This window comes from Talpa europaea (assembly GCF_964194135.1).
Source record: "Talpa europaea genome assembly, chromosome: X".
In the NCBI taxonomy this organism is placed as follows: Eukaryota; Metazoa; Chordata; class Mammalia; order Eulipotyphla; family Talpidae; genus Talpa; species Talpa europaea.
The window spans coordinates 12,811,284-12,833,447 of record NC_140081.1 but is presented as its reverse complement, the minus strand read 5'-3'; the positions used below and the strand labels follow the sequence as shown (position 1 = coordinate 12,833,447).

The following is a 22,164-nucleotide window of genomic DNA, read 5'->3' as shown; positions in this document are numbered from 1 at the left end:
CAGCCACTGCAGCATGAGTTCGATCCCTGGCCAGGGAGCTATCCACATGGCACAGCAGACCTCTCCTGGCTTACCCACTGCTCCCCTCAGCAGTGTACTTCGGTCTATCTGCCTGTTCTGTTCCCCACTCTGTCTCTGGTGAATCCTCTCACCTCCCCCACACCTCTGGCCTGTACCCCAGTTCTTGTATGAATAAATAAATCTTTAAAAAAATAAAGTCAAACACATGCGTGGAGAAAAAGAAGAACCTGCTCTTGGAAGGCAAAATAATATAGGTCTAGTTACATATTCTATTTTAGTCAAGGCATTTAGAGATTCCTGTGGTAATCACATAAGGAATGAATGCCATCCAGAATTCCTAAGCAGGTTTTCTGTATCAAATATCCTAGTGGTTTTTCAGTATCAGCAGGACACTACAATGCTAAGATACTGAATACTTTGTGCTCACGAATAACAGCAACACAAGCAACATGAGGGACCAAGTGAATACGAAAAAAACAAGCAAATGAGATTAATTCTTGATTTTGACCTCAAACTTGGTGACTAAGAACTTCCATCTCTGCCATTGGTGCTAGAAGTGCTAAACTATGGCAGGGATCATGTCACTTCCAGCTTGTACTTTATTGGGGATTTACTGCCACTTAAGGCTCCTTTCTGTGTGCGCGCGTTTGTGGGAGTATGCCTTGTCTACAGCCAACAGTCCACTAGGATAACTTAAAACAAAATAGGAATTTATTTACAATAGCGAAGATGTCAAAAATAACAGGAACAATATATAACACATCCAAGAATTATTTTATGAAAAAGGCAAACAATATATACAAAAAAGATAAAAACAAAATCCAAAAGGGCAAACTTAATTTTGACCTTGTCTAAACAGCTGAAGACTATGGCAAAAATGGTTTTTCCCCCCGGATATGAATAAGTGAACATTGAGCCAATTAAACCCACACACTTTCCTGCCCTTATGTTACTTGTTGAATCTTCCTCTGAATTCTATTTACCTTTGAGGAGGGTCACTTAGGGGAGGTCATACAATATTTGTGAAGTAAGGGCTCCTTATCCATACACTAAGGATGTTCTTCTCCACAGGCAGGTTGACACTTTTTAAGGGGGTTAACTGAAGGTATAAAAGTTCCATTTCACTTTCACTGCTTATTTGTGTGTGTGATTTTGTCATCTCCCAAAATGTTGCACAACTTTGCACAAAAGCAATCTTGTATGTTCCTCAAGTGCTCTAAAACTGTTCGCCAAACTTGAGCATGCGTCAGAATCACTTCAAGGACATGTTAAGACACAGATCGCTGGATCCCACACCCAGTTTCCCAATTCAGTGGGTTTGGGGTAGGGCTGACAATTCGCACCTTCAAGTCCCAGGTGATTATGACATTGCCCCTGCTGCTAGGCCACATTTTGAAAATTACTGCTCTTAACTATCACCCCTGTAAGATTTTTGAATGGTCAGGCTTTTTCTTATATGAATCCTACATTTTGTGGAAAATAAAGAAAACTGGTAATACTGAGATTCCAAGAGAACAGAAAAGCACATTATCTGACTGGTTGGGATGAGGAACTGGTTAGATGTTACTTGTCAGCAGTCCTGTTACAGCTGTTTCCCAGCATGTGATGGTTTTGTCTGACTTATGGCTCTGGACAGTGACGTTCACCATGTTCTCTTGACCAGTTACCTGAAGTTCTGATTAGGTACTGATTCAATGATTAGGCAAGCGCTTCCTACAGAGCTGAAAAAACCGTAGCATCTCATCTTTGAAAACCAAAGTTGGCTCAAATCTGGCTTGCCCTTTTTTGACTCATGAAAACTTTTAGCTAAATTCTTATTTTTTATGACAATGGCCCATCTTTAATATGCTAGTGACTACTAGATTCCTCCCAACTGGGCACTAGGGGTAGCTGAGGGCAGGGCTCCTGCTGTGGAGGTAGGGACAACCTCTACTGAGTAACTGCTATGGGACTGACACCGGAATGTGCCTTAGGTGCTCTCAAAAACCACTTCATGCGTGGGAAATTTATCTCAGGGGAACTGAGGTGCTAATCAAATAAATCCATCAAGAAGAAAAAAAAAATGCATTTCTAGGACATGCTGCTCATTAAAGGTCTCACCAGTCACCTCTTAACTTCTGAAATATTACTTGCAAATTCGCAGGGCTGAAATGTTATCAGTATTTGCATCCAAGTCACAAAATTTAAATCGATCAAGCATTTTTGCATTCCACTACTACATAAAAGGAATTAAGAAATGGGGAAATGAAAATAATCCACTGCTTTTGATGTTTATTAGGTTTTACAAAAACTGTACATTTTTTTCTTAAGAAAAAGCATTAACTTAGTACTGGTATCAAATAGACTAAACATTAACAGGAAAATATTCTGATTTTTATTTTTGCACGTTATTCTCAAGTACACAATTACAATAATGTCACACATCCCTATATGATTTTCTTTTTATGTATTTTACGTTTTTTACAAAGTGTACAGAGGGCGGGACATACAATATTTAATAGGATATTTCTACAGAACAATAACTTATATTACGTCCTTGTAAAAATTTGTACCTCTTTAAAACATTTAACTGAAACATCCATTTTTTTTAGCTTTGCTAATCAAAATTGTTTTAAGAATTAAAACTAGGTTGTAACTAATGTCAGTACATAACAGTGACTACAATTTCATTTTCTTTTTATACAGACAAATACATTTTTATCATATTCACTTGACCAAACCCTTAAATACCTTTTAAAGGTTTCAATATTGTGCTTTAAAAAGAAAAGAACTGTGTATGATTCCAGACTATGTAAGAGAAATATGAAGTGTGTAAAGTGTTGTGTTCTTTATCTTTCAGTTTATTTAAAAAAATATAAATGACCGATTATATTTTCTGTATTAATTTCGTAGGACATATAAAAGTTAATGTCCATTTCTGGTTAAGTGTTTTACATTACTTCTGGGAAAAATAAAAATTAAGATTTTAAAGGTTCTCACAAAAAAACAGACAGAGCTTTCAAGAATAGTACTGCAGGGCAATGAATCACAATTTTAGGTCACTTAAAAAAAAAATACGTTGTGGGGGCCAAGAGGGCAAAGGCCCATGCCTTGGCTTGAACTGGCATTCAGGTTGGCGTTCATACCAGCCTAAAGCACTTGATTTAGAACTAGACTAAATCAATCTAGCACTTCAGAGGCTTGCCAAACACCAAATATTTAGATTTCTAACCCTACAAATATAATTCTTGAATACAAGTTCGCTGGCAAAGAGAAAGGTAAAAGGTAAAAACCCAACAGCACAAAAGGGATGGAGCACCATAATGAAGTGGCAAGGCAGCTATCAGTGGAAGATAATTCCGAATCTCCCACACCATGCCAGATACTCATGTGCCTATAGCCTATTTAAGGGACCCCAAAAACTTGTCTCCAAGATTCATATTAACGTAACCAAATTCTAATTAACTATGAGTTCATTTCACAAATTTATGACTGACTCAGAAAACTATTTGTTAAAAAATGTCAACTCTAAAAGAAAAACGAAACTGTGAAAGACTCGGTGATGTTCCAAATAAGGCCTCAGATTTTCCTCATGTACCTAAAACACACCTTTATCTCCTAATCAAAGCCAACTTGAACACTGAATTTTTTAAAGTTTGCTAACTGTAACTAAGAAATAACTGAACTGGCTGAACTTGCCAAGTATAAGACGTAATTAGCACCCAATCTCTGGTACTTGGAGCTGTCACTTCCTCAGTCCCCCTCACTTGATGACAAGAGTTCCTTCCCAGGCTGTTCAGAGAGAACTAAGGGAGTTTTGTCATTAGCTTCTCAGAAAAATATAAAGGCGTGGAGCTGAAGTTGTATGAAAATGTTCTACCTAGAAACATCTTAACTTCTATTTTTCAATTACCAAAGATATTTAAAAGAAAATACCTTTACTCTTTAAAAATACTAGTGTCCTTATTTTCCTTCTAATTCTTCACCTGAGTAGTCTCTCTAAAGAGCATAATTTACAAGATGCTCTCTCATGCATCCCTGCATCTTTCATGTTATCGTAGATTTAATACTTTTCATTATAGATTTTAAACAACTACTACTTGGGGTTGTGTGTATAAATATGTAAAATAAGCAATACACACAGATACGCGTTATATATATGTGCATATAGATAATTCAGGGTACATTTACATATATAAAGTTGCAAAAGATCCTATGAGCCACGAATTACCTCTAGGAGATTCCAAAATGCAGTCCTCAGTAAGTCTCATTTGTAGCACACAACAATTCCAGGACAAAGCAGCACAGACAGAATAATCAAATTACAACAGGATCAAGCAAAAATTTTTGAAATTTGCTAATGCTGACAAAAGATGTAAATACTCCAAAGAAAGCCAAAAAAAAAAAAAAAAAAAAAAAAAAAGAGTATATTTTGCCTGTTAAACAAAATGAAAAGTAAACACGAACCCAGCTACTGTTCTTTACTCAGCAATGCCAGGGACGCAAAAGCTCTAATGGAGACTTTCATTGTCATGTGGTCTGAAAATATTAAGACAAGTAAATGACTTCCAGGTTAGGATAATTAGACCTGACTATAAAATCTCCCATTTATATTAGTAGATGTCTCTGACAATTTTATTGTGAGAAATTTATAGGAAAAAAAAAAAAATGAGTCCCCATGAATACTTTCAGAGTTACCAATCTAAAGTTACCTTAACTTTAAGTTAAATGGTCTTAGAAGAGTACCATGAAGGTAAGCAAGGTAAATAATTAAATAAATATAAAACTTCTAAGATAGAAAACTTCAGTATAGAATCAGGGATTATTTTATTAAAAGCAACGTGCTTGTTGCTGCTTTTCCCCATTTATTAAACAAACTGAATAGAATTCAGAACACACTGTTGAACAAAATGTAAAAAAAAAAAGTCAACTAGAAGCAATAACTCTATTTGTACACAGCATAAATCAATATACAGTATTGTATGTGAACGAGACCAATTGGCCTTAAAATAATTTTCTGCTTCAAGGCCGGTATCTCTACGAATGTCTGTAGCAGTGTTGTCAGGGCAGGCCAACTTCTTTATGATGTCGCATTATGTGCTGGTTCTTTTCTGAAGGTCTACGGAACCCCTTCTTGCAGTACTCACAACGGTGCGGATAGTCTTTTGTATGAATGGAAATAACATGTCGTTTAAAGCCTGAGGCATCTGTAGTGCTATACTCACAGTACTCACACTGATAAACTTTCCTGCCACTGTGTGTCTTCATATGCTTTTTAAGCTCATTCTGTTGCCTAAATCCCTTTCTACACCTCTTACACCTAAATGGCAGATCCTTTGTGTGAACTGAGAGAATATGGCGACTTAGAACAAACGGATCTGCAATTTTAAAGTCACAATGTCTACACTGGTGCATTTTTTTACCCTTGTGGGCAGCCACATGTTTCTTGAGTTCTGAAGGCCTGTGAAAACCTTTATCACACATGTCACACTTATGGGGGTAGTCCTTTGTGTGAACTGAAATTATGTGTCGTTTCAAATCACTTGAGTTCGAACTCTTGTGGTCGCAGTGCAAACACTGGTGTGTTTTGCTTTCTTGGTGGATAAGAGCATGTTGTTGCACCTCTTTGGTATCTGAGAAAGTCAGAAGACAAATGTCACACTTGAATGGCATCTCTTTACTATGCTTAGTTTTTACGTGCGTTTTCAAGTTAGAAGAGTCTGCAGACCTATACTCGCAGTACTGGCATTGGTACGGCTTCTCCCCAGTATGGATTCGCATGTGTTTTTTCAGCTCTGAGGGGTGACGAAAACCTTTCCCGCACTCCACGCAAATATGAGGAAAGTTCTTGCTGTGGACTGCCAAAAGGTGGCGATTCAATAAGCCTTGTTCAGCTGTCTCATATTCACAGAATTTACACTTGTGCATTTTGTTGGCTCCTTTTTCCTTATGCACCATTTTGTGAGTAAACAAAGCCCCAGCATGAGAGAAATGCTTCCCACACTCATCACATTCGATGGCCTTCTCTGTCTTGCTGGTCAGCTTGTGGCTCTCCAGGTGGTTGTGTAAACTTATCTTCTTGTTGGTAGTGTAGTCACAGTCAGTACAGCGGTACTTCTTCTTGGTGAGGTGTTCAGGATGGTTTTTCATGTGCCTTTTCAAAAAACCTCTTGACTTAAACTTTTTCCCACAGATCATGCACGGATAGACAGTCAAGGGATGTCCGTCAGGGCCAATGATTATTGCTAAGAAAGGAAGAGAAAGGAGGATGAGTGATCAAACCAAGTTCTATTTTGGTTGCTTCAAGAATTTAAAGTGTGCGCTAAATATTACTGGGCAAGTACTACTAAGTTAAGTAAGCTCGTTGCTACTTTTTATTCCTTTTACCATTTTTCAACATATGAGACCTAGCAATCTCATCGTAAGGAGAACTTGGTCTTGGAAACTTCACTCAATTTGACTGTACCAACGTCACTGCCTCCAGCTTAAAAAAACAAGTAATACGTAACTGCTATCGACTAGTGATTAAAGTGGCATCGATTTATAAATCGGTGGAAAATTATTCATAAATTTTACAATCAGAATTTCTACTTTGGTTAATAAAAAAGTATAATGTATGTCAATTTATGGTAAAGCTTAAAAATGCCCACTTTTAAAATATGCAAATCAGTAGACAGACAGAAATATGTCACATGAACTGAAATATCTGTCCTGCTGCTCTGTAAATTATGCCTGACTTATGCTCACATAATCAGATTCTTAATTTAGTTTTTAAAAAAGGTTAATGCTTGCAACATCTTTAAGGGATTTTTTTTCATTTCCACGTAAATACCAACTGAGTTTTCAATTTTTTTAATCCATGTTTGATCCATTCCCTGTTTCATTTTATCCAAGGAAATCATTCATGAATATCACTGAATTCTTAAAATTATATTTTCAAATTCATTACACAAGTTACATGTGGTCTAGCAGCTAAAATGCCATCACAACACCTCTGTGAATACATACTAGTTTCATCTGAGAGCTCGCAGAGCACGCTGCGCTGTGGAACTCGTGTGCCCTCACCTGTTTGGTACTGCCTGGAATCAGGTCTTCTCCTTTTCTTTGGTTTTTGTTTAGCCAGTCTGCCGAGCCCAGCAGACTCATCTATGTGCAAGAGGGCACTTGCAGTGCCATTCCGGTTTTCAATTCCATCAGAATTATTACCTAACAATGCGCATTAGAAAACAAAATTATACAGTATTATAAATTATAAAAAATTAGGGGTTCTTTATTAACTACAACAACAAAAAGTAAGCCATGATACTCATGAATGACAAAAAAGTCCCCATTCTAGGTAATGGGTTTTATGAGCACATTTATTTTAGTGCAACCACAGGAAATGCCTAGCTTCCATATCTAAAAAACACAAGTCAGCATTTTGCCCCATGGACTCCCTTGTTATCTCCCAAAATTATTAAGTCATGGGCCAGATAGAATCAAGATGAAGTTTCAGCTTGAAAGCCTGTGCACTTCTTGCAGTACTTCCTTCTATATAATATACACATGAAGGAAATTCCTGTTGAAAATAAAGACAAAAAGTACTTTATAACCTTCCTCTGCTCTCGATCAAATCAAATAATCTTTACATGGCACTAGTAGTTCATATTTCTGATACCCAAGACCACAGAAACCATTCTTCAATCATGAATTCACATGCTGTCCAAGACCCACGTGTCCTAAGAACTGCTGTGTGACTTACCGTAAGCGGCTGCCCATGCTATCGGCATGAAGGTTTTGATTTCATTGTCATCCATCTGTTGCTCATGTGCAGCGGCCGCTGCCGCCGCTGCCGCCGCATCCTCCTCCCCTACAATCACTTCCATATAAACTTCATCGGCAATTTCGGCAACATCTAAGTACAAAATTATTCCAGTGGTTAACTTAACATAGTACATACACTGCTGCTTTCCAATGACACCTACCTGAAACCTCTACAATATTATTATGCAATGTTATAGCAATCAAAAAAAAAAGAATTTACATAAACTTTGGTGACTGGGTTCACAGAGATCATGGGAATATATTTTACTTGTACTCAGTTTACAAACACATAGAAAGAAAGTTCAGACCTAAACCACAGCTTTTATACAGTAAGCATTCAATAATATTTCTTGAGCATATCATTCATTTCTTGGCTTTCACTATCTGTTTTTAAAGCAACATTCTAAGCATAAAGAGTCACTAATGTTTCCCTTGGAATATGACTGCATAATAATCTGTAATAATGCTCTTGTTTCTTTCGAATACTGGCTGTATTAAAAAAAAAAAACAACTACAAGAACATAAAATTTTCTCCCACAAAAAGGCCACCTACTTACTTAAATCTTCATCTTCTTGCTGAGAGTCATTGACAGTCATGTAAACCATCTTTTCCCTTGGCACACGAATACTGCTGTTCTGGTCAAGTAACTCAACTCCATGATCATTCTCAGGCTCACTCTCCACAATGTCTACCGTGCCACCTAGCAGGGAAGATGACAGCTCCAAGAATTTATGTGAAAACTTCAATTCTACCTATCGCATTTAACAAACTTTTTCACTGCTACATTGGAATCCCTGCTTAAAGTTTATCTTCAGAAAATATTTCAAATGTTCTCAATCTAAACCACCTGAAAGTAATCAGGTTGAAGCATCTGGATCAGGATGTACAATGTGCTGAAGGTTTCCTCTTACCTAAGTCATCTTCTCCAGGGTCAGCCTTAAAAATGTACACCTTGATGACTTCAGGGCAAGTGCCATCTACTTTACAAGGATCGATTTCTGACTCTGTGTCCATGGTCATCCCAGAGGAACCATCATGCTCAATTTTCCCAGCATCATCCACTAAAAAGGCAAGAACCCCATTACTATTAAGTATAGTACATACTTAAATAAAACGTTACTGACTTCAGAAAGTCTTTTTTACTAATATGACCTCTAACTTGATTTTCCTGAAATGATTTTACTTACACAAGTAGACACTAAGGGTGCAGTAGGGTGTGGCTGACTGCTAAGCCTAAGCCAAATGACAGAGGGTCTTGGCACACCAAGTAGAGCGACTCAGACTTGATCCTAGTAAGTCGGCAGTTTCTAAATCTGGTCAGGTGTCAAAAATCTCTTAGGAACTTAAAATAAGCACATGCCATTTTACAGAATCAGAGACTCCAGAAGTGTGGTCTAAAGATATACAGACAGATTAGGGGTACCCCTCTGTCTCCAGGGATTCTGATCAGAGGTTTGAGAACCTCTGCTGTAGGTAATCGGAGACTTTCAAGGAGTGCTTGACAAAAATTACCATTTTTGCTATACCATGCTTCTGCCTTTGAGAAAAATGAATCCAAAGGAATCAAGACATAAACAGGGATTCCACTTGTGAGTCTACTGCAATAATGCAGGCAACAAATGAGGAGGCTTCAAATCAGGACAGAGGAGGTACAGATGGGTAAAAGGGCTGAGTTTTACCTTGGGTTGAAATTAGCAGGACTTGGTGTCTGATTAAAAACTGAGTGTGACAATGGAGCCGAGATAACGAAGGGTTTCTGACTGAATAACTGGAGAAGAACTGTTAAAAAGAGAATGAACAAAAGGACTTCTCTTCCTATAGGTTTAATTAATTAATAGAAGATTGGAGGGGCCAACAACCCTAAAAGCCTCCAGGCTGCTCAACTGTTCCTATCACTCTGTGCTCAGAACACCCTTTGCCAGTTCTTCTCAGAGCACACAATTCACTGTATTATCACTATTTGGGTCCCTATCCTCCCACCCCACAATCTTTCCCATTGACAAAGCAGAACCTGTGTTTTCATCATTCGTCTTCTAAGACAGAGTCCAAGGAGAATAGATGCTCAGAATACAAATGAAGCAATGACTCAATGACAGAGAGAGATGTGAATTTAGCTGCTGGGTATTCAAGTCTGAAAGCTGAAGGCTGACACAGATTTGGGAGCTATCAGGCCTGTATTAACTAAGCCTTGCGATCACACAGTAAGAACCTGCAGTGTGAGAAAAGAGTGGGCTGAGGTCATCCTGCGGAATGTCATCGTGTAAGGGAGGGACAAGAAGAGTTCACAAAGGAAAGTGAGAAGGGAAAGGAGAGGTTGGTGGAAAAGCGTGAGGGAAGCTAGCCAACAATTCTGATAAGGCCATGGCACTAACTGCAGCATGCACAGAAGTCAAGGAGGAATGTCTATACTGACTGTTGCATCCCAGAAGTCACTGACATTCCTGGTGAAAAGTGGTATAGTGCAGCTGTATGGGTCAGACCAAACTAGGTTGAGGATTCAACAGAAAGTGAATTTCTTCAAGAAATCTAATTTAAAAATGGAAAACAAGGGAGCAGTGACTAGAATGGGCTGCAGTCAGGACTTTTCTGATTCAACAAAGACTCACGTATACAAAACCTATGAGGAAAAAAATATAGTAGAAAACAAAAGGCTGAAGCCATAGGACATGGTGGCATTCCTGGATCAAGATCTCAGAGCAAAAGGAAGAAGATGAAACTAGGTGCAAAGATGAAAAAATATTTGTTAAATGGGAGGAGAAACTTGCTATCCTTCTGAGATTTGAGGAGGTAAACCTGGATGAGAACACAGCTATGTTGCTTTTAGGGAAGGGGGAAGGTTGCAAATACTGATTGGTGGCTTCAACCATGGGTATGAAACAGGGGGTGAGGGCTTTGGTTACTAGTGAGAGAATGGCAGACAGGGTTAAGAGCCTGAGAAGCTAGAGAAAATGAGATGATCCAGGACAAGCTAATGATATGAATATGCAAAGAAAACAGCTGGTTAAACTCTTTGTGGTTTAAAAAAACAAATAGAGGGTCTCTGAACTCTGAATATACCAATGTAAATTCTAGTACCTTGACTGTGGTTTATAAAAATAGTTTGTAGGGGGAAGAACTGGCATTTATGTCCTTATTCTGGTTGATGTGTACTCGCACTTTTTCGAAGTTAAATATTTTTATCACACATCAAGCTGATTAAACCAATTTTATTTCCTTAAAGGCGGCTTTGGAATTTCAAACTTAAGTAGCATCAGAAGGATAAAGCTCTCAAAATTAGCAGGAGAGTCCTGCATACATCTGTTACATCTTCAGAGAACTCATCTCTGAACAGTTTGATATTGTTGATGATGCTTGGCCTCTTTTGGCAAGGTTTGTTAAAACTGATTTTAACAGATACTGGAAAATCAAATGTCCTTGTGTTTACAAAGAACAAGGTCAGTCTAGCTGTTTTCACCTACGCTGATTGGCTGGTACTCATAAGATAAAACCTCAGATGACTGGAAAATCTAATCATTTTGGAGCTTGCAAAATGTCAGGTATTTAACTAACTTGGAATAAAGAACTCTCTGTTTTCATACATGTGTGAAAACACACATTTCAAATCTACAGGCTTAAATGAACTGAATGAAACTATTCTCTATTAGGCAAAAGCAAAATTCACCTTCAAGATTCTTACCTTGAAAATGTACCCCAATGACTCAACCTCGAAATTATTGTGAATATCAAATATTGCAGAAGTGATTTGTTTAAAAAAGAACACAACTTCGATGGTACTGTTAAGTACTCAAAATTTCACTTTGATTATAAAGCTACCATTAAAAATAAATTTCTAAAAACAGACAAAGAAGGCTTCGATAAAACTGAGTCATCGAAAGTATGATTTTTGCATGAGTGCCTTCTTCTAATGTAGTAATAAAGAACTAGAGCTTTAGAATAAGATTCTCCAAAATAGAAGAGCATAATTTCTGGAAATTAAGACTACTACTAATAATAACTGCCATTTGCATGGCATTTTGCAATTTCCTTAGTATTTCTATGTACTTTTATTTCATCTGATTCTCACCTTTGCAGATAAAGAAATAAAGATCCCTGAGGTGGTATCTGACTTACCCAAAGTCAGTGAACTAGTAAAATGAGGGGTGGGAAAGAGGGTGATGTGCTTGTCTTTACAATCCAGAACCGTATTTTCATCTTTTGGCTTTTAAAATAAATATATATTCACTGTATGAAATTTAGTTAAAAAAAAAAAAAAAAACACCAATAACCCCAACAATGAGAGATCCCACATTATGAGAGTAAATTTCCTTCCCAGTTTTTTCTATTTCTCTTTTAAAATAAATTGGCATCCACTTCCTCAAGCCTTACATAATATTCTTTACAACTCATCCAGCTTTAAATTTCCAAAGTGAAGTAAAAATTTGACTTATCACAATCTCATTAGTAAAGCAAAACTATAGCATAATATAGGTACACATTACACTGCTTCAAGATGCCTTCAGTAAAATCCCCTGAAGACTGAAAATTAGGGGGTGGTTATTTGCAATGCTAATAGACACTATGGTGTCTAAAAACACAGCTCATTAAGATTTCAGTAAACTTGGTAGTTTCTGGAAAAGAAATACCGGGGCAGGGGGTGGGAATGTATACCACAAGTAAATTGTTAAAGGAATGCTGATCTGATTAAAAATCAGCAAAGTTGCGCGAAGAACGTTTCATGAGGAATCTGCATAATAAGGAGTGGCGGTCTTCATGATAGATTTTTAAGAACATTTACTGAGTACACGCCAAGCAGGAGGACTAGACTTTAAAATTTATCATTTACTCCTCAGGACAACCTCATGAAATAGGTAATATTATTTAGATATTCTCACCTCTCTAAACTTCTAGATAAATCTCATTGTCATTTTTGCCAAGATAAATGGTATTGGATTTGTAGTGAATTAATTACATTTTGTCAAAATTAACATCATAAAAAGAGATATCCTTAGTATTTGATCTGTCGCCTGGTTCCCACCAAATACCCCTAGACATTGCCTTTAGTCAGCTTTTCTAAAATAAAGACCCACTCACCTTCCTGTAGCACAGAATGGTGACCCATTTCCTACCAAGGAAAATATACACTGCACAGCCCAGCAAGTGACCTCTGTCAAACTGCCTTCTGCCTCCATGGTCTCATCTTCCCCAGGAGCCCCCAGACTAGCCCATGTGCCCAGAACTTAACACGTGCTTTTATTTCCATTCCTTTATGTTTATTCAATTTTGCATTGAATATATATATATATATATCTTATAGATGATACATAGCTTATTACTGGAAAAAAATGATTTATCAGCATAAAAAGAAATTAAAACATGCTAAAAATAAGTCACCACCTGGAACTATCAACAGAATTTATAGGTCATTATTCAGATATATCTCTATGCCCAGTTATAAATAAAAAGATGGGGCCTCCCTGGTGGCGCAAGGGGTTAAGGCCTATGAAGCTATTCGCAGCCATTGCAGCACGAGTTCAATCCCAGGCCAGGGAGCAGCACCCACAAGGCTGTCTCCCTGTCTACCCGCTGCTCCCCTCAGCATTGTGTTTCAGTACACCTGCCTGTTCTGCTCCCCACTCTGGTGAATCCTCTCACCCTCGACAATCTCTGGCCTGTACCCCAGCTCTTGTATGCATACATAAATCTTGAAAAGAATGGAAGAATGAACATTTTTTCCATGAAAATTATGTATTGTAATATGTTTTTTTAAGACAAAAATTATTACATTAGAATTCACTTGAATTGATCAACAAAACAACTTTAATTTTGTGGTCGATCCCATCCCATTGCTCTCCAATTCCTTGCCCTACCCCTGCTTTTCATTTCATCATACTGGTTTGGCAGAACCACAAACTTGGCTAAATGCAATATTCCTCTACGCAGCTAAATCTGGTTGGACACACACACACACACACACACACACACACAGTTTCATTTTAAATTCATGACTCAACCAGAAGTGGACCTTTTCTGCTACTTCTACCCTGTTTTCCACGTTGTCCTCAGATCTCTAAAATCACTTCCCCATCCTCATGCTCAGTTGATGACGTTACTACTACTTATTTCACTGAGAACTGAAACAACCACCTCTAGCCACCTGCCCGTCACTAACAAGGCCAGACAAACCATCCGTGTTCCTTGCTAAAGTCTGCCTACTCTTTATTGCTCCAGACCCTCTCACCCTTCTCCTCCCCACTCCCCACCAAACTCCCTCTGAGTGGATCAGTTTCATCAGCGCACACACCCCCTTTAAAACAAGCGAAAACTCTTGGTCCCATTTCTCTGCCACTTCCAGTCATTCCACATCCTCTAAACTCACTTCAGCCAAGTGCAGCACCAATACTGGTTCTTCAGTCTCCGGTCCTTAGGCTTCCTTTGACTAGTCCTGGCTGCACCCTCCACTGCGATTCACTTTCCTCACTTGCTTCCAGGACCCAAGCTCCTTGTCTCCTCCTCCCTCACTAGGTGCCCAACTCCTCAGTCCTTTGCAGGAGCTTCCTTCTGTCTCTTAATGTTGAAAACATCTTTGCTCTTGGTTTATTCACGATCACGCTGGTGATCTCATACTGTTTTACAGCTAAAATCTCATCTATAGGCCAACTCCCAATTTGATGTCTCCAGTCAAGATCAGTCTCCCAAGTTCAGATTTACACGTCTTTGATATCTATCACACCTCCAAATTAAGTCTGTTCAAATGTCATCATCTCAGCAGACCATGACTAGTAACCCAAAAATCCTCCTTACAGTCCTTTTCTTCCTTCCCCATGCATATATCACTTATACTGTATCACTTACTTATGCCTACACCCCTGTAATATAATCTCCATGAGGGAAGGGCACTTTCATCTGTTTTGTTCACCGATGTAGCCCCAAGTGCAAGCAATACTGCTTGACAGAGTAAGCATACAACATTCGTTTATTAAATACATGAATGCTGATCTTCAAGTAAATGTTTATTAGTTCTTAAACCTCTAAAGATGAAAAATATTATGAAACTGTGGAGTCATATTTTGCTGATAATACATGAATCTATTTTAAAGCCAGTATCCATTCTCAAAATATTAAAAGTAGATCTACTAGGGCCTCCCCGGTGGCGCAGCGGTTGAGCGCTGGGTTGCGAAGCTGCCCGCGGTCTCTGCGGCGCCGGTTCGATCCCCGGCTGCTCCCCGGCCACCGGCGGAGGATCCCACATGGCGCGCAGACCTCTCCTGCCGCCCACTGCTCCCCTCAGCAGTGTACTTCGGTCCTTCTGCCTGCTCTGCTCCCCGCTCTGGCTCTGGTGAATTCTCTCACCCTCCCGCGCTTCTGACTGTACCCAGTGCATGTATAAACAAAACAAACCAACAAAATAAATAAATAAAACATGCCTCTATATATATATATATATATATATATAAAAAAAAAAGTAGATCTACTATAAGATTCAGCAATTTGGGCCTCCCTGGTGGCGCAAGGGTTAAAGTCTCAGTGCTATCAAGCTATCTCCAAGCTTTCAGCATGAGTTTGATCCCCAGCCAGGGAGCTAACCCACATGGCACAGCAGACCTCTCCTGTCTCACCCACTGCTCCCCTCAGCAGTGTATTTCAGTAGATCTGCCTGTTCTGCTCCCCAATCTGTCTTTGGTGAATCCTATACCCCAGTTCTTATATGCATAAATAAATAAAAATAAAAAAAAAAAGACCCAGCAATTCTACTTTTCTAGGTTATCAATCCAAAGAATACAAAAACATTAATTTGAAGGGATGTGTGTGTTGGGGGGGGGGCGCATATACGCACACTATATACAAAATGCAGAACTATTTACAATAGCCTGGTTATGGAAACAACCTAAGTGATAATGACAGATGAATGGATAAAGAAGTGTGGCATTTATACACAATGAAATACTACACAGCTGTTAAAAAAGACGAACTCTTGCCATTCGTGACAACACGGATAGAACTAGAGGGGTTTAAGTCAAGCAAAAACATCAGCAGGAGAAAGACAAATACTGGATGGTTTCATTCTAGGTGGTATAGAGAAACAAAACAGGAGTTCACACAAAACCAAACCAAAATCAAATACCAGAAATCTGACTGTAGAACTGAGGCTGTCACAGTAGAGCAAAAGGGGCCCAATGGATTATGGTGGAGGGTTATTGGTCCTTTGGTGGTGGGTATGGTGTGGTAAAAAACACCTGAAGAGGTGTGAACCTATACTTCGAATTTAATATACATTGTTGTAAACCTATGTTACCATAATAAAAGTAAATAAAGCCAGTATCCATTGTCACCCTGCTATGAAAGATGTGGAAAGTAACATAGTTTACACACCGTCTCTTGCCAAATATTTTATAGCTTTAGATCAAATTAATTCAATACTCACTATCAATCCTTTCATTACAGTTTCCCCATTCTAGAGTTCTATTTATTAACTGATCGTTTGGTCTGCTAGATTCAGTACAAATAGAGCTGTAAAGAAGGGTTAATGGGTACTACAGTTTCTGAATATCTGAAAATGTCAGTCTATGGCTTTAACTTGAGGAACAAAATGGCCGATATAAAATTCTTAGGTTACAGTTTCTCAGAACTTTGTAGACACAGTTCCACTGTTCTAGGCCACTGTAGCTTTGTGTGGATGCCCCTATACTATATCTTTAGAGTTCACTCAACATCACCGAGATTATGACTTGGTGCTTTTATCATTCTATCAATACACTGGAAAAAGAAGGATTCTATCTTTCAGGAAATTTCTTTCATTACAAATATATCTCTACTTCATTGGTTATTCTCTTCTTCTGCAATTTCTCATATGTATGTGTCCTTTGCCTGTCTCCCTTATCTATCTTCTCCATAATCACTTTTGTATATTTTTCTAAATAATTTCATTTTTGTGAAACTTAAACCTAGTTAGCCACATGAGGCTAGTGACGACCACACTGGAATGCACAGGTTTAGAAAACTGTTGGGATAGATTGTTGCTGTTTTTCTTTCAGAAAGCTGAAGAACATGCATCTTCAAAGTATTACTGTGCATGAAAACACAATGTATGAAAAAAGACTTACACCTAACTAGGCACAAGACTCAGATCAACAGGGATTGAAAAAAAAAAAAGAACTTTAAAGCTTTCAGAAGAAAAGAAATACCTACAGAGGAATGTGAATCAAAATGGCATCAGGCTCCTAAATTGTCTTCCACTGAATGCTGGAAGACAAACATACTAACATAAATTCTAAGGGAAAATTAATTTCAACGTAGAATTCTGTGCCTAACCAAACTGTCAAACATGTTTAATGGTAGAATAAAAATATTCTTAGTAAACAAATTTATACTCCTTAGGAAGTTATTTTAATACTTGGTCTAGTAAAATAAGGGAGTAAATCAAGTAAAAAAGGTGGCACAGGGATCCAGAAAACAACAGATTAATCTCAGGAAATGAGAAAAGAAAATTTTCAGAAAAAAGTGGATTACAGTAAGCCTAGAAAGCAACTTCTCCTGAATGGAACATAAAGACAAAAGCTCTTAGAGGGGAATCACTGGGAAAACTAGGACTCAAAGAAAAACCTAACTGAACAGAGAAGTCAAACTTGACAACATATTTCTTAGAAAGAGTAAAAGGCAATTAAATTTCTAGGAGGGGAAAAAAAGCTTTATGCATAAACATAATCAAAGTGATCAACAATACGCTGTGAACAGTATTTTCACAATCAAAATAATGTAAGCACTGCACACTGATTTTTGACTTGACTGGAAGACTGATGGTTCCAGAATAGAATGTAGCTATCATCATCAGCTTCAACAGCACAAAACAAACAGGATGAAAGGTAGGCAGAACAGCTTAAAGGAAGGAGGCTAAGAGTATTAACATCCTCATTTTAAAAAGCAGGAGTTAAGGGATACTGTCCACATCTGATGGAACAGGAAATGAAGATATTAATATATTACTCAATTTTTGAAAAGTGAAACTAAAAAAATTGTATCATAATTATCCCAAGAAGTTGTGGGGAAAGGAGGTGAGAATAAAAACTATCATCTATATCATAGCAGAAAGTCAAGAGTGAACATATATAACAAAAACCTCTTAAAAATCAAGAAAGTCCATTATTTAAAATACTATGATTAAGTACCATTAAGAAGTAGTTGTGGGCCTCCCCAGTGGCGCAGCAGTTGAGCGCTGGGTTGCAAAGCTGCCCGCAGCCTCTGTAGTGCCAGTTCGATTCCCGGCTGCTCCCCGGCCCCCGGAGGAGGGTCCCATATGGCGCGCAGACCTCTCCTGCCGCCCGCTGCTCCCCTCAGCAGTGTACTTCGGTCCTTCTGCCTGCTCTGCTCCCCGCTCTGGCTCTGGTGAATTCTCTCACCCTCCCGCGCTTCTGACCGTACCCAGTGCTTGTATAAATAATAAATAAATCTTTTTAAAAAAAAAAAAAGTAGTTAGGGGGGAGGGAAGCGAGAAATAGGTAAGGCAAAGGATTACTACTTTAAAATAAACTTTTTGAAGGAAGAGTAGATAAGCAATATGTAGTACATCTAATAGGTGGTGCAACAGAATATTACTCAGCTTAAAAAGGAATGAAGTTTTTGACACATGCTACAACATGGACAAATCCTGAAGATATAAAGCTAAGTGAAGTCAGTCAGTCACAGAAAGAACTATTGTATGATTCCACTAATGTAAGTTATTTAGAGTAGCGGAATCCATAGAGACAGAAAATAAAATGGTGATGGGGGTGGAGGGGGAGGATAAGTTGCTACAGGTACAATTTTGGTTTTGCAAGATGAAGAGTTGTGGAGGGCCTCCCTGGTGGCACAAGGGGTTAAGATGCAACCTGTGAAGCAATCCTCAGCCACTGCAGCATAAGTTCAATCCCTAGCCAGGGAGCTACCCACATGGCGCAGCAGACCTCTCATGACTCGCCCGCTGCTCCCCTCAACAGTGGATTTCCGTCAATCTGTCTGTTCTGCTCCCCACTCTGTCTCTGGTGAATCCTCTTGCCCCACACACCTCTGGCCTGTACCCCAGTTCTTGTATGCATAAATAAAGAAATCTTAAAAAAAAAGAGTTGTGGAGGGCGATGGTGGTAATGGTTGCACAACAATGTGAATGCAACAATGCTACTGAGCTGTGTACTTAAAAATGGTGATGACAGTAAATGTTAAGGTGTATGTATTTCACCACCATGTAAAAATGGTAAGAAAAATTAAAACAAAGTTTTTGGCATAATTCCACAACCACCACCTCTCCTTTTGAAAACATCACCCATGATATTGGGGGACGTTTTATCCAGTCAGTAACTAATTGCATAAAAGGAAAAACTAAATCAGGGACTTTAGTTTTATTCAGAAAAGTTAACAATGAGGGCTCTATGGGATTACTGCTTGGTCCATATGGTTTTTACTATTGTTATTACTGGGACATAAATCACATAACTTAAAATTACCCATTTCCAAGTATACAGTTAAGTGGTTTTTCGTATACAGTCACCATGAGTACAACCATCACCACTATCTTATTCCCCCAAAAGAAAACCCCATACCAACTAGCAGTCAGGCCCAACTACTCCCTTCCCCAAGTCCCTGGCAATTGCTATTGTGGACACTTCAGATAAATGGAATCACATAGTATACATGGTCTTTCCTGTCTGGCTTCTCTCAATTAGCAGCACTTTCTTGAGGTTCACCTCATGTTGCAGCATATAATAATACTTAACCCCTTTCTATGGCTGAATGATAGTCCACTATAGAGAGAGATACTGATGAAATTTGTGCTGCTTCCACTCTGGGGGATAATGGTACCATGAACATTTGTGTACACATTTTTGTGCAAACAAATGTTTTCAATGGTCTGTTTCGCTTTTCATTTTTTAAATGATGTACTAGTGTCTGCTAATGACACTAATAGTGAATAACACGGAAAATGCCAAGCCTTTAGAAATGTCAAAACAAAAAAACCTAAAAGTTGAGAAATGATGTCTTAATTACAACCCAGAAAAGAGATCTCAAGAATATTTTTTTTATTTTTTTTATTTTATTTTTATTTTTTTTATTTTTAATAGAGGCATGTTTTATTTATTTGTTTGTTTGTTTGTTTGTTTGTTTTGTTTATACAAGCACTGGGTACAGTCAGAAGCGCGGGAGGGTGAGAGCATTCACCAGAGCCAGAGCAGGGAGCAGAGCAGGCAGAAGGACCGAAGTACACTGCTGAGGGGAGCAGCGGGCGGCAGGAGAGGTCTGCGCGCCATGTGGGACCCTCCTCCGGTGGCCCGGGAGCAGCCGGGGATTGAACCGGTGCCGCAGAGGCCGCGGGCAGCTTCGCAACCCAGCGCTCAACCGCTGCGCCACCAGGGAGGCCCTCAAGAATATTTTTATATTATTTATTTTTAAGGAAAAGCTAAAGAAAGTTTAAACAACTGCTAGGAGTCATCAGGCAGGGTCATTAAAAAAAAAAATTCAAGTAAAATCTATCACTGTAAATCTGCCACATTTTCAGAGAGTTAAAATGTTTTCCAGTAGTCCTAAAAACCACACACACAACAATCAGGAAGAAAAACCTGTACTATGAGGACAGAATCAGTCTCAAGGACAGTCTAATTAAGTTTGACGTCTATACAACTATGATCAGTACCCACAGGTGGAGAGGAATTCAGTCACTAAATCCCAGCCTTCCAGAACTTAACAGTTACCTGTTAAGATCATGAAACTGGCTAATTCGAAATAAAAATACAGAGGATTGGCGTCCTAAATAAGTTACTTCAAGAGGAATACACAAATCTTTTCTAAAGGTTTAACAAGATTCCCAGATGTGAATGTTAGGCTTGGTGGCGAGGAAGGAAACCAGCTTTTGTACCTTCAGTACAAAAAAAAAAAAAAAAATCAAAGAAAAAAATCAGTCCTTTGAATTGAGCCATCCTAACTTACTCTGAGACAGTCCAACAGTCTTACTACCCAATCACCTCAATGTATTCTTTTAATACTCTAAACCCTAAAGCACATCAACTGAAAAATTGTAGAATAGAAAGTTTTATTTGGGACCTCCCTGGTGGCGCAGTGGGTTGGGCGCAGTGCTGTGAAGCTGTCCACAGCCTCTGCAGTGCGGGTTTGATTCCTGACCGGCCAGGGAGCTAACCCACATGGCGCGGCAGACCTCTCCTGTCTCGCCCGCTGCTCCCCTCAGCAGTGCTTTCTGTCTGTCCGTCTGCCTGTTCTGCTCCCCACTCTGTCTCTGGTGAATGATCTCATCCTCCCGTGCCTCTGGCCTGTATCCTAGTTCTTGCATAACTAAATCAATCTTTAAAAAAAAAAGAAAGTTTGATTCGACACCCCACGGGTTTCCGTGTGGGCAGGCCGCCTATATAATGGTGCAGACACTACAGACAAAGTAATGGTTCTATCAAAAGGACACCTGAATTCATGAGCGACTGCTATGTCCCAGGCACTGCAGTGAGGGGTTTTCCTATCTTCTATCATGAAATGGGTGACAACAACCCCATGATCTAGGTGTTTATCTCCACTTTACAAAAGTGAAATAGGAGCACCTAAAAAACTAACTTGCAGGAAGCATTTGGTCTATGAGGCAAATGTTCTTAGTAGATAAATTATACTTACATTTCATCTTAAGACCTCCCTCTCTTCTATCTTCCTCCTCAGAAATCCTCTTTTCGGGTTTAAAATTTCACCTTATTTTTATTATATAGTCTATAAAAGATACCCAAAACTTGGCTACCATCTCATCTCCTTAAATCTGGGAAACTGCCCTGGAAAGATGCAAAGGTTTTTAATGAATTAGCACCATTCTGCAGACAAAGAATGCAAAGACTGCAGTCCTTCAAGTGCCTGTCCTAAATTACAGTGCTCTCTAGCATAGTGTCAGAGATGTAATGAATGAAAGGAACTTGCCAAATTGTACTGGTCTGAAACCTAGTGAACCAAACCTAGTTAACCAAGAACTGATTTTTTTAATACTGCAAATTCAAGGGTAAAAGGAAGGAAAGACTAGTATAATCCAACCAAATGTCTGCCCTTACCCAAGAATCCTGATGGGACAACAGGAGGGTCTCAAGTGAAGCGAGTCCAGAATTACTCTTGCTAGCCCAATGCCACCAATGCTAAGAATGGCAAGCAGTTCCTGAAAGGCAGGCTCTGTACTGGACTCATGATCACTAGTTCTCACAACTATCCTGAAGTCAGGTAGTATTACTGCCATCTCACAAATAAGGAAACTAAGGCCAAAGACAAGTCAGTAACTTGTGCAAACTGGGAATACAGTTTGGGAAGCAGCATCCAGATGGAAAGCTGGCTGACTAAGCTGCAGGCACTAAGTTTCCGGGCACCACGTTGTTTCCCTAAGG

The 22,164-nt window shown here is 38.9% G+C and overlaps 1 protein-coding gene across 8 annotated transcripts in view; it reads right to left on the bottom strand.

Annotated features, from left to right (window-relative positions):
- Positions 1–5,061: 5,061 nt before the first annotated feature.
- The window catches only part of ZFX (zinc finger protein X-linked), a gene marked incomplete at both ends in the record, with an annotated part of 29,311 nt that continues 12,208 nt past the window's right edge, over positions 5,062–22,164 (bottom strand). For 4 of the 8 annotated variants that reach the window (XM_084259256.1, XM_084259257.1, XM_084259258.1 and 1 more), the window contains 5 exons: positions 5,062–6,245; positions 7,066–7,206; positions 7,742–7,894; positions 8,361–8,504; positions 8,716–8,865. In XM_084259256.1, the coding sequence (XP_084115382.1) occupies positions 5,062–6,245; positions 7,066–7,206; positions 7,742–7,894; positions 8,361–8,504; positions 8,716–8,865 (1,772 nt within the window). The remainder of the gene's footprint in view (positions 6,246–7,065; positions 7,207–7,741; positions 7,895–8,360; positions 8,505–8,715; positions 8,866–22,164) is intronic. The other 4 variants (XM_084259260.1, XM_084259263.1, XM_084259259.1 and 1 more) reach the window with 2 other exon arrangements.